At 43.9% G+C, this 13723-nt stretch overlaps 1 protein-coding gene across 1 annotated transcript in view; it reads right to left on the bottom strand.

The window, feature by feature from the left end:
* The window catches only part of LOC110527708 (trypsin-like), a 32519-nt gene that overhangs the window by 4985 nt on the left and 13811 nt on the right, over positions 1-13723 (bottom strand). The window contains exon 2 of the mRNA XM_036984429.1: positions 230-314. Coding sequence (XP_036840324.1) covers positions 230-314 — 85 coding nt within the window. The remainder of the gene's footprint in view (positions 1-229; positions 315-13723) is intronic.

Below are 13723 nucleotides of genomic sequence, written 5' to 3'. Positions count from 1 at the left end.
GGGGGAGAGAGGTAGTGAGGGAGGTGCAGGTGGTCAGAAGGAGAGGGAGGAAGAGAGGATAGGGGGTGAGGAGGAAGAGAGGATAGGGGGTGAGGAGGGAAGAGAGGTGGAGCGAGAGTGGGAGATGAAGGAGGGTAGGAGGGGAGAGAGAGAGAGAGGAGGTTCTTAAAGGTAAGATTGACATCTGCCGAATAATTTCTATGCCCAGTATCATACATTGGTTCTATACCTCTGATTGTGAGGATGACCAGTAGGATCAGTGATACATGACATGATTCTGCCATGGTTATCTGGTCTGATCTGGCTTGTCTGGTCTATTTGGACTGGATTGGTCGGTTCTAAAGCAGACAGAAAAGCACACTGGGAAATATTTTTACTGCCATTAAACATTCAGGAACATGCCACATTAAAGACTATAGATTTCTAAATGTACCACTAATGTAGACATAACATATTTGTGCAATTCGGTAGCACGTAATAAAAACTCCACATGTTAAAGCATTTATATTTGGTTAGTAAATAGTTTATTTATTTATGGACCATTTAATTGTAAACGTTAGTAACCTTTTTCACACATTTATAGTATAAACAGCTTTTAAAGTATTTAATAATGATTCACAAGTTCATTCATAAGATGTTTAATATAGGTCCTTATAAAACATTTACTAATCATTAGTAAAGTACTTTTGGGTAGCCTCATCTAAAGTGTGGGCTATTTATACTTTGGTCACTTTGGTCACAAAATAATTTATAATGTAATTTCTTACAAAAAGATGGACATTCCATTGCTAAACGTTCCAGCAGTACTTGATGCTCCTAGAACATATCAATGGTTAAACAATAAGCACACAATACAGAGGATGTTTTAAGAAAATATATTGAACTTTTTTTTCTCCAAAATAGTCACGCTGTTGTAATAGTGGGATGTGTAACTTCAGACACCCTCTTTGCTGAGTAAAATAGTGTTTTTTTTTTGGTCCGAAAAGGCTAACATAAGCAGTCACTCTTTAGAGCAGTGTAATCTTGGTTAACCCAGAACTAAAATTGTGTGTAAAGTTCAGAGTCCATAAGTGAAATCATAGTTTATCAAACTACCAATTACTTCACACTAGAAGAAGTTAAGATACACCAAAGCGACTCTTAAGAAAAATATAGTTAGAGCTACTTTTAAAAAAGGTAGTACACTACATCCTAGATACTTCGGGAAAAATTCAGTGGAGGCTGCTGAAGGGAGGACGGCTCGTAGTAATGACTGGAACTGAGCAAACAGAATGGCATCAAAACACATGTAAACCATGTGTTTGATGTATTTGATACCATTCCACCTATTCTGCTCTAGTCATTACCACGAGGCAGTACTCCCCAATTAAGGTGCCACCAACCTCCTGTGAAAAATGTATCATATCTTAGTCAGAAATGTCAGACTGCATATTGAATGAACAGATCACTCTGGAGTCAGATGTTAAGAGAATGTGTCTATTAAACATTAAACACAAAAACTATGTTCCAGTGAGGATTAGGCATGCACACCCTTCTCTTAGTGTGTAGTTCCCGTAGTTAGCTACCCCGCTACATAGCAACAAAAAAAAAAACGATTAACTACTGAAAACACTACCAAGATTTGAATTAAGTTCAACTACCACTAAGCTTCTGCAAAATAAAGTTTAATTGCTAGTTGAACAACATGTAGTTCACTACTTCCCAACACTGGTTGGGAGTTGGCGTCTCCACCCTCGCAAAAGGGAACTCTGTCAAAGCCGCCCCCCCACTTTCGATAATTTCACCACACATGCGAAGCACCTCCCTCGCCAATTAATATATCCAATTAATCAGTGATGATAAACCCAGGTTTGGGGTTAATGAAGAGATGGCTGGAAGTAGGTTACGTGTTTTCAGATGAAGCTAGCGGTAATGACAGAGATGTGGGGCGTCGAGGAAGATTGACTTCAAGCCCAAACAGAATGAGGTCTTCTCCAGTAGCTCTGGAGGTGAATTAGAAGAGAATGAGGATGAAGTACTTCAGGTGCTATGAAGAATCTGGTCCGGCAGGAGTTGTTTTCTTTTTCCAAGTGGACCACTGCCTTTTGGCTGAACCCATACGTGGTTTCAGGTTGGGTGAAAAAGGATTTGGGCACTGTTGAATCGGTGAAGGTAACCCGAAGTGGACTATTTCTTCCACCCAGAGGAAGCAGGTGCTCTGCGCCACGTAAATTGTGAAAATACCTGTTACTTACTTTGCTTTCAGCAAAAGGGCGCTATTGGAAGGAGTGATTTACTGGGGTGTGGGTGGAGGTTGAGCAACTCAAGTTGAAGATTCTCGGTGTCAGGGATGCCTGCCATTTGGTGCGATGCAGGCCCGGTGGCAGAGTGGTTGATGAAATATTAGTGTTCATTGCCATGGCTATGAACTATACCACCGAAATGGAACATAAATCACAGGAAATAGGTGTGGTGGTGGCGGCAGCTGTGAGAGGTACTTGGGATTACGAGATTTTACTGCAGAGGAAATTACAAGGAGTGTTGAATTGTAGTATCCCGTCCTCCCAGGCTGTTGGCCTGGTGTAGGATCAGAAAGGGTCAAAGTAGTGGAATGAGACGGTGGGTTTTATTTAGTTTATTTAATACGTGAAAGGTTAGTTGGCAGGGTAATTGTTTTTCCATTTATTTGTTTTTTTGTATCACAAAGTGTAATAGATTTACACTCCAGTCCAGTTGGTGGCAGTAATGCAAATTTTGGTTGCCAAACTGCATTTAAAACAAAGCAGAATAAGAGGAGAATGTGCACAGAATCTGTCCACAAGACATTAAGAGCAGTCCATATACTGCTTACCTGGTATGTTTAAAGAGCTTATACCTTTATAAAGGTCCAGTAAATGTGCTGCCAAACAAAGCCACGTGTGAAAATAGTCTGTGGTTAAACGACTGAAGCACTGGAAGCGACTAAATGTTACCCACGTGACCTTTCTATCATCTGTTTTGTGTCGGCTACATCTTCCTTTTTTTTATGATCAGTTTGCCTTCGAGGTTCACAACGTTATCGTGACTGTTCTGAGACCTTAACGAGCATCAGGTGCTGCTGGAATGTCTCCCAATGGCATGTCCATCTTTCTTTTGTGAGAAATGACACCCGGGTCGCTCAAAACATTTCTGAAGCATAAACAGCCCACACTTTAGATGAGGCCATGCAACACGACTTAATGATTAGTCAATTGTTCATAAGGACCTGTATTAAACATATTATGAATGGAGTAATGAGCAATAAAGTATTTACATTATAAATGCTTTATTAGATGGATTTATTATAGTGTGCTACCTGCAATTTTCATATCCATAAAACCATACGACCACATCCATAAAGTATCACATTTTGGAGATAATAGAACATTCTGGGCATGCTCAGACTCCGTGCATCTAGAAAATACAGTAATTGGGATCTATCTGTAGTGCATTCAATATTATATCAATAATGTGTTCAGTATTCTACAATCCTGTAAGATTTCACCCAAGACCAAACAACAGAAGTTATATTGTCTTCAAGCCTACTCACCTTTACGAGATTAAGCCAAGCACTGCAGACAGGTTCATGCACACTCCTCTCACACCCCAGACATAACACCTGAAAAACCTCCACCGCCTTTTATATTGTAACCACACCTGCTCCCCCTATTGTTAGTGCTTTTGTCCACCTTACACCATATCTACCTACGTTACACCGTATCTATCTACCTGTCCTGTTCATCGGGGCACACCGTAGCAAAACGTTTTGCAACGATAAACAAACATTTTGTTTCCTATTAGACAAGTGCAGGTAGGTCCTCCCTGTTTCAGTCTGTTTTCTCCCGTTTGGTGCCTAATGAAAATGCCCCTGGGTCTGAGATGGTTATGTGACAGGCACAAAACGGAGACTGACCTAGTACATCACAAAGACAGCCATATTCTCCTTTTATTATTCCTCCCTGTCCTTTCTAGGGACTCACCTTTGATTTTTTTTGTGTTCTGTCATTCATTGTCTGCTACTAGTGAGGAGGAAAAGAGATTCTTTAGAGAGGTGGAACTGAATACGTCGCCTCAGTCTCCAGGCTTGTTTGTTTATTGTGTTGTTTGGTCGGATGTATGAGTGTCAGTGTGAGAGAGAGGAGGGGAAAAGGACAGGGGCATTATTGGGTTAATTAATTGCTGTTATCACGTTTGCACGCCCCTTCATTTTGATCCAAGGAGGAGGTTGAGTTGTCACAAATCTGGAAAGACGTGGAGAGGGACCACCTGAACTATTTGTATCTTCTACAAATGTATTTGACATCTCAATCTTCTGTCTTTTAGTCCCTCCTTCGCTCAATCCATTCCACCCTCTGTATTGTCTTCTTTTCATCCTTCCTTAGATTGCCTATGATCTGAAAGGTAATGGTGATGGTGTTACGGTTTAAATTGTATACAAATACCACACAAGTCACTTAGTCCAGGCAAATATGTGACACTTTTTTTCTTTACATTTTTAAAGTAAAAGCGTTATGTTTTTATGCAGAAGCAACATCCTTCCTGTGGTTTTATTTTGTGTCTGTGCTCTGTGGGTCCCCATATTTCTCTCCCATGTCCTGTTCCCATCATGGGTCAATACAATACAAACTAGCTGGCTGTGTGGGTTGACGCTATCCATAGTGTGCAAGCCGTGTCGTGTCCCAAGTGCCTTCCTTACAGTGAACGTGAAAGGTGACAGTGTGTCCCCCTCTCCTCAGAGAACTTCGCTACAGGCAAAAACAGGGTGTGTGTATGTGTCACGTGCTACCCTCTCTTGTTTTTCCCCCAATCGGAAACGAGCCCCCTTTTTGTGTGTGTTTATTGCTTATTTTGAGTTTTCAGTGATCTTTTATTATGTCTACCTTGTTCTAATTTGCATGAAATTCTATGGTGTGCTGTGCCTCTCCCTCCTTTTGTGTTTTCTAATAGATTTATTGTAGACTCCTCCGTATTGGCTTGAAGACGGGAGTTGGCCCAGGTCTGCCTGAGATCCTTAAAATGGAGCGTCCAGTTCACTCTTGGCCTGAGAAGCTGAACTAGCGAGAGATCATGGCGGAAGTTGATGTCGAGGGCGAAATGAGTCTCGTGTGTGTCGGACCAAGGATACGTTTGAATAAGGATGTTTACCGGGGAGATCTGTTTGGAGGTGAATCTTGTGTTGGGAAAAGTGGGATCAATCAGAGTGACCAAGAGTGGACTTGAGTTGATTCAATTGTGTGTCTGAGGGAAAGAGGAAGAAGGCAGTGGGCATCACGAGAATCGTGTTTTCAACTCTGGACTAAGGCACCTGCTAAGGGAGTCAGTCGTCTGTGGGTTGTTGGTGGAAATGAAGAAGGGATTTCCTGTGACGAGAGTCCCAGGTGTGTTTAGTGCCCGTCGCATGACCCGCATGGAGAAAAATAAGAAAGTTTGTCTGGGCTATTTAAAAAAATATATATATAGTGAACACCTACCTATGCATGTAAAGATAGGATATATGAGGTACTAAGTACAAGGATTTATCCTCAAACCACTGCAATGCAAAAACTGTAAAGAATTTGGCCATGTTTCAAATGTGTGCAGACGGAAGGCGTATACTGAAGATAAGAGTGAAGAGTGGCCGTGTTGTAATTGTAGTGGGGACCATGACCCAGTCTTTGTGGGACTGCCCTGTAAGGGTGACGGGGGTTGAGCTGGGGCAGCGCACAATTGGCCCAGCGTCGTTAGGGTTTGGCCGGGGTAGGCCGTCATTGTAAATAAGAATTTGTTCTTAACTGACTTGCCAAGTTAAATAAAATAAATAAAGGGTGGCATAAGTGAGGGCGGTCCATCGGATCTCTTATGCGGAGACAATTAACAGAGTTGAGGGAGCTAGTGACACTCGTGTTGAAGATAATGGTCGGGGATGCACCACAGCCTTTAGTGAATTTGTCAACCAAACGAACAGGACAAGCTGTATGTAAAGAAAGGGGATTTTGTGGTGTTCATTGCGACTGCGATAAACTGCACGGCTCAAGTATCAAGGAAATCCAACAAAATTGGTCATCATTTTGGCTGCGGCAGAAAAGCATCTGGGGCTCTCAGGAATTCAGACCGGAAGATTTGCAAGGGATATTGGCCACGGAAGATGTGACGTCCTCCCAGGCTCCTGAGTCTGTGTAAGGATTATTCATGGAGTATTGTTTTAACCGAGGAAGTAGGGGAGCATTTTGATTAGTGTGTTTTCAGGTAGTTAATTAGTATTTTTATCCTTATTTATCCTTATCCTATTTTCATCCTGCACAGTTGGGATGTCGTCCGCCATAAAACCCCAACGAAAAAGAAGACTCTTGGTCTGCTGCTGTAGGGATAACACCAACTCCGAACCCCTACTGCTGCTACTGTAGCCCCGTCCCCGAAGTCACTCATCAGCTGCATGCAAGGATTCCTTTGTGTTGTCTTAGGAATGCCTCATCATCTCACCACCCTCACTGTCTCGCCTCTGGGTAGCAGAGGTTCTGTTGTCATTGCATCCTGTAGGTCTGATATCTGATTAGAGGTTAACTATAAAGTAATGCTATTGGTCAGCAACTCAGATTTTGAATATTCAGATATTATAAAGGGCCTCATTGTCTGCTTCTCTTTGTTCCTGACCTGCTGAAATCAGATACATCTCTCGCTCTCCCTTTCTGTCTCTCTCCTCCCCCTTGTAAATGCTTGTTAATGCTTCATTTTACAAAGTAATTAAATACACTTTTTAGAATTCCACTCAGACATTTCTTGACCTTCCAACTTCCTGTAACTCAACTATAGTCTCTTGCATGTTGCTAAATCATCTTTATGGAGTTAGATAAACATTTTAATAGGCTAATTGCATAGTCTTATTACGAGTTGCATGTGAGGTATACATATCAAAGATTACCTCACCACACTACTGCCGCTACCGTCACTGGGACCACATCACAACCAGCCACCGATGACCTTGCAGCTAGAGGGGGACCAAACGAGTGCGAGTGTGGTCGAATACGTCTGTTCAGAATGGTTCCCTGCTCTAGAGGAGGCTGGTGGGAGGAACTATAGGAGGACGGGCTCATTGTAATGAATGGAATGGAATAATTGGAACAGAGTCTTCTGTGGTTTCCAGATGTTTGATGTGTTTGACTTCGTTCTATTTACGGCATTCCAGCTATTACAATGAGCATGTCCTCCTATAGCTCCTCCCACCAGCCTCTACACTGCTCAATACATATTCTCCTCTCCTCCTCTGTCGCCTTCACTGGACCAGACCATGGGCTGGGAGCCAACCGACTGTTGAGGACAACAGATGGCGAGGAACGACTGGCCACCGACTACCAAAGGGGCGAATGCTGGATGGCCAACGAGCGACTGACGGGTGGTGGACCTCCAGCAGCATGAACTTATCCCTGGGACTGAGCGTTTGGACGGCGAAATGCTTATGTTTCTAGCTCAAACAATGCAGCAGTATCTCAATACAATAGCCCCATAATCCCGAAATGTGTATAAAAGAAAGAAAACGATATTAAGACAAATATATAGTGCCTTCAGAAAGTATTCACGCTGTGTACTGCTGCTCATGCTCCCAGGTGATATTTATAACAACGTTTCAACACCTAGGTCTTCAGGGATTTTTAAAATTATGCTAAGTAGATTTCCGCGGGGGCGCGGACATCGACCTAAGGGGGTTAACATGATTTTTGAATGGCTACCTCATCTCTGTACCCGACACATCTGTAAGGTCCCTCAGTCGAGCAGTGAATTTCAAACAGATTCAACCAGAAAGACCAGGGAGATTTTCCAGTGCCTCTCAAAGAAGGGTACCTATTGGTAGATTGTAAAAAAAGAAATTAAAAAAGCAGACATTGAATATCCCTTTGAGAATGGTGAAGTTAATAATTACACTTTGGATGGTGTATCAATACACCCAGTCACTACAAAGATACAGACTTCCTTCCTAACTCATTTGCTAGAGAGGAAGGAAACCACTCAGGGATTTCACCATGAGGCCAAGGGTGACTTTAAAAAAGTTTAAACAGAGTTCAATGGATGTGATTGGATGGATCAGCATTGTAGTTACTTCACAATACTAATGTAATTGACAAATAATTAAGCCTGTACAGAATAAAAATCTTCCAAAATATGCATCCTGTTTGTAACAAGGCACTAAAGTAATACTGCAATGAAATGTGGCAAAGCAGTTAACACTTTGTGGTCAGGACAAAAAGTTATGTTCAGGGCAAATCCAATACAACACATTACTGAGTACCGCTCTCCATACTTTCAAGCATAGATGACTGCACCCTGTTATGGGTATGCTTGTAATTGTTAAGGACTGGGGAGTTTTTCAGGATAAAAAAAATAAACGGAATGGAGCTAAGCACAGGCAAAACCTTAGAGGAAAACCTGGTTCAGTCTGCTTTCCACCAAACACTGGGAGATTAATTCACCATTCATAACCTAAAACACAAGGCCAAATCTACACTGGAGTTGCTTACTGTGAAAACAGTGAATGTTCCTGAGTAACTGAGTTAGAGTTTTGACTTAAATCTACTTGAAAATCTATGGCAAGATCTGGAAATGGTTGTCAAGCAGTGATCAACAACCAATTTGACAGAGCTTGATGAATTTTGAAAATAATAATGTGTAAATGTTGCACAATCCAGGTGTGGAAAGCTTGTGACTTACCCAGTAAAATGCACAGCTGTAATCGCTGTCAAAGGTGCTTCTACAAAGTATTAACTTATGTAAATGTATTTTTCTGGATTTCATTTTCAATACATTTGCCAAAATGTCTAAGAACATGTAACTTGGTTGTCTTGGGATATTGTGTGTAAATGGGTGAGATAAATAAGTCAAGGTGTATGAATACTTTCTGAAGAAACTAAATGGTCCAATCTACCACATTTGGTTCCTTGGATGTTGTGGGAATGAATGTTTTTGGTTTCCCATTAGTTCTGGGAACAAAGCCATTAGTTTTCTGAGAACAGAAGTGAACATTTCACCTGTTCTGGGAAAGTACATGTTTAGGTTGCAGGGAGGTTCATTTTACTACAGTTCCCTGAAGGTTTTCCTGCAGCGTTTTATTAGCATTCTAAGAGCAAAACATTTAGGATATTTGAAGGTAATTTAAATAACTTTCTAAAACCATGTTTCTATAAGACTTTCAAGTACACTGTTAGCTTATTTTAACTGTTTAGAACTCCAAGCACAGATATGACACATGGAAACGAATTTGCTTCGACATTATCTATGCAAACATTTTTTTTATTGTGGCATGGCATCAATGAGATTTAGAATACAGGATCTTCTGTTCTCTATCCATGGAATTAGTCCACTGCACCACCAGGATGAAGCTAGCTATGTTTTTATTACTCGTACAAAGCTGTTTATCATCTCCAGCACCATCCCCAACATCAACATACAGTTGAAGTCGGAAGTTTACATACACTTAGGTTGGAGTCATTAACTCGTTTTTCAACCACTCCACAAGTAATTTTTCCAACAATTGTTTAGACAGATTATTTAACTTATAATTCACTGTATCACAATTCCAGTGGGTCAGAAGTTTACACATACTAAGTTGACTGTGCCTTTAAACAGCTTGGAAAATTCCAGAAAAGTATGTCATGCCTTTAGAAGCTTCTGATAGGCTAATTGACATCATAATTTGAGTCAATTGGAGGAGTGCCTGTGGATGTATTTCAAGGCCTACCTTCAAACTCAGTGCCTCTTTGCTTGACATCATGTGAAAATCAAAAGAAATCAGCCAATACCTCAGAAAAAAGATTGTAGAGCTCCACAAGTCTGGTTCATCTTTTGGCTGAAGGTACCATGTTCATCTGTACAAACAGTAGTACGCAAGTATAAACACCATGGGACCATGCAGCTGTCATTCCGCTCAGGGAGGAGACGCGTTCGGTCTCCTAGAGATGAACGTACTTTGGTGTGGAATCAATCCCAGAACAACAGCAAAGGACCTTTGTGAAGATGCTGGAGGAAACAGGTACAAAAGTATCTATATCCACAGTAAAACATGCCCTATATCAACATAACCTGAAAGGCCGCTCAGCAAGGAAGAAGCCACTGCTCCAAAACAGCCATAAAAAAAAGCCAGACTACGGTTTGCAATTGCACATGGGGACAAAGATCGTACTTTTTGCAGAAATGTCCTCTGGTCAAAAATAGAACTGTTTGGCTATAATGACTATCATTATGTTTGGAGGAAAAAGGGGGAGGCTTGCAAGTCGAAGAACACCATCCCAACCGTGAAGCACAGGGTGGCAACATCATGTTGTGGGAGTGCTTTGCTGCAGGAGGGACTGGTGCACTTCACAAAATTAGATGGTATCATGAGGGAGGACAATTATGTGGATATATTGAAGCAACCTCTCAAGACATCAGTCAGGAAGTGGAAGCTTGGTCGCAAATGGGTCTTCCAAATGGACAATGACCCCAAGCATACTTCCAAAGTTGTGGCAAAATGGCTTAAGGACAACAAAGTCAAGGTATTGGAGTGGCCATCACAAAGCCCTGAAATAAATCCTATAGAAAATGTGTGTGGCAGAACTGAAAAAGCGTGTGCGAGCAAGGAGGCCTACAAACCTGATTCAGTTACACCAGCTCTGTCAGGAGGAATGGGACAAAATTCACCTAACGTATTGTGGGAAGCTTGTGGATGGTTACCCGAAACGTTTGACCCAAGTTAAACAATTTAAAGGCAATGCTACCAAATACTAATTGAGTGTATGTAAACTTCTGACACACTGGGAATGTAATGAAAGAAATTAAAGCTGAAATAAATCATTCTCTACTATTATTCTGACATTTCACATTCTTAAAATAAAGTGGTGATCCTAACTGACCTCAGACAGGGAATTTTTACTAGGATAAAATGTCAGGAATTGTGAAAAACTGAGTTGAAATGTATTTGGCGAAGGTGTATGTGTTACGGTGCGTGAATGAGGACCCAAAAGCGAATTAACTTAAACAGAGCTTCTTTAATTACCAAACATAGGTAGGCTCAGACGGACCGGCAGATTCCGACAGGACAAGACAAGGTTACAGCAAACATGACGACAGTCTGGTTCAGGCATGAAACACAACAAACAAGAATCCGACAAGGACAGGAACAAAAACAGAGAGAGATATAGGGACCTAATCAGAGGGAAAAAGGGAACAGGTGGGAAACGGGGTGACGAGGTGGTTAGGAGGAGACAAGGCACAGCTGGTGGAAATTGGGGGAGAAAAGGTAACCTAACAACGACCAGCAGAGGGAGACAGGGTGAAGGGAAAGGACAGAGACAAGACACAACATGACAGTACATGACAGTACCCCCCCACTCACCGAGCGCCTCCTGGCGCACTCGAGGAGGAAACCTGGCGGCAACGGAGGAAATCCTCGATCAGCGCACGGTCCAGCACGTCCCGAGAGGGAACCCAACTCCTCTCCTCAGGACCGTACCCCTCCCAATCTACGAGGTACTGGTGACCACGGCCCCGAGGACGCATGTCCAAAATTCTACGGACCCTGTAGATGGGTGCGCCCTCGACAAGGATGGGGGGGGGGGGGAAGACGAGCGGGGGCGCGAAGGACGGGCTTGATGCAGGAGACATGGAAGACCGGGTGGACGCGACGAAGGTATCGCGGAAGAAGAAGTCGAACTGCGACAGGATTAATGACCCGAGAAATACGGAACGGACCAATGAACCGCGGGGTCAACTTGCGAGAAGCCGTCTTAAGGGGAAGGTTCTGAGTGGAGAGCCAAACTCTCTGACCGCGACAATATCTAGGACTCTTAGTTCTACGCTTATTAGCAGCCCTCACAGTCTGCGTCCTATAACGGCAAAGTGCAGACCTGACCCTCTTCCAGGTGCGCTCGCAACGTTGGACAAAAGCCTGAGCGGAGGGGACGCTGGACTCGGCGAACTGAGATGAGAACAGCGGAGGCTGGTACCCGAGGCTACTCTGAAAAGGAGATAGCCCGGTCGCAGACGAAGGAAGCGAGTTGTGGGCGTATTCTGCCCAGGGGAGCTGTTCTGACCAAGACGCAGGGTTGCGAAAAGAAAGACTGCGTAAGATGCGACCAATAGTCTGATTGGCCCGTTCTGCTTGACCGTTAGACTGGGGGTGAAAGCCGGAAGAGAGACTGACGGAAGCCCCAATCAAACGGCAAAACTCCCTCCAAAATTGAGACGTGAATTGCGGACCTCTGTCCGAAACGACGTCTGACGGAAGGCCATGAATTCTGAAAACATTCTCGATGATGATTTGTGCCGTCTCTTTAGCAGAAGGAAGCTTAGCAAGGGGAATGAAATGAGCCGCCTTAGAGAACCTATCGACAACCGTAAGAATAACAGTCTTCCCCGCTGACGAAGGCAGTCCGGTGACAAAATCTAAGGCGATGTGAGACCACGGTCGAGAGGGAATAGGAAGCGGCCTGAGACGGCCGGCAGGAGGAGAGTTACCGGACTTAGTCTGCGCGCAGACCGAACAAGCAGCCACGAAACGACGCGTGTCATGCTCCCGGGTGGGCCACCAAAAACGCTGGCGAATGGAAGCAAGCGTACCCCGAACGCCAGGGTGGCCGGCTAACTTGGCAGAGTGAGCCCACTGAAGAACGGCCAGACGAGTAGGAACGGGAACGAAAAGAAGGTTCCTAGGACAAGCGCGCGGCGACGGAGTGTGAGTGAGCGCTTGTTTTACCTGCCTCTCAATTCCCCAGACAGTCAACCCGACAACACGCCCCTCAGGGAGAATCCCCTCGGGGTCAGTGGAGGCTACTGAAGAACTGAAGAGACGAGACAAAGCATCAGGCTTGGTGTTCTTAGAGCCCGGACGATAAGAAATCACGAACTCGAAACGAGCGAAAAACAGCGCCCAACGCGCCTGACGCGCATTTATTCGTTTGGCAGAACGGATGTACTCAAGGTTCCTATGGTCAGTCCAAACGACAAAAGGAACGGTCGCCCCCTCCAACCACTGTCGCCATTCGCCTAGGGCTAACCGGATGGCGAGCAGTTCGCGGTTACCCACATCATAGTTACGTTCCGACGGCGACAGGCGATGAGAAAAATACGCGCATGGGTGGACCTTGTCGTCAGAGAGGGAGCGCTGAGAAAGAATGGCTCCCACGCCCACCTCTGACGCGTCAACCTCGACAACGAACTGTCTAGAGACGTCAGGTGTAACAAGGATAGGAGCGGATGTAAAACGATTCTTGAGGAGATCAAAAGCTCCCTGGGCGGAAACGGACCACTCAAAGCACGTCTTGACAGAAGTAAGGGCTGTGAGAGGAGCTGCCACCTGACCGAAATTACGGATGAAACGACGATAGAAGTTCGCGAAGCCGAGAAAGCGCTGCAGCTCGACGCGTGACTTAGGGACGGGCCAATCAATGACAGCTTGGACTTTAGCGGGATCCATCTTAATGCCTTCAGCGGAAATAACAGAACCGAGAAATGTGACGGAGGAGGCATGAAAAGTGCACTTCTCAGCCTTCACAAAAAGACAATTCTCTAAAAGGCGCTGGAGGACACGTCGAACGTGCTGAACATGAATCTGGAGTGACGGTGAAAAAATCAGGATATCGTCAAGGTAAACGAAAACAAAGATGTTCAGCATGTCTCTCAGGACATCATTGACTAATGCCTGAAAGACAGCTGGAGCGTTAGCGAGGCCGAAAGGAAGAACCCGGTATTCAAAGTGCCCTAACGGAGTGTTAAACGCCGTCTT

This window comes from Oncorhynchus mykiss, chromosome 7, assembly GCF_013265735.2.
Source record: "Oncorhynchus mykiss isolate Arlee chromosome 7, USDA_OmykA_1.1, whole genome shotgun sequence".
NCBI lineage: Eukaryota > Metazoa > Chordata > Actinopteri > Salmoniformes > Salmonidae > Oncorhynchus > Oncorhynchus mykiss.
This window is presented reverse-complemented; position numbering and strand designations above follow the sequence as displayed.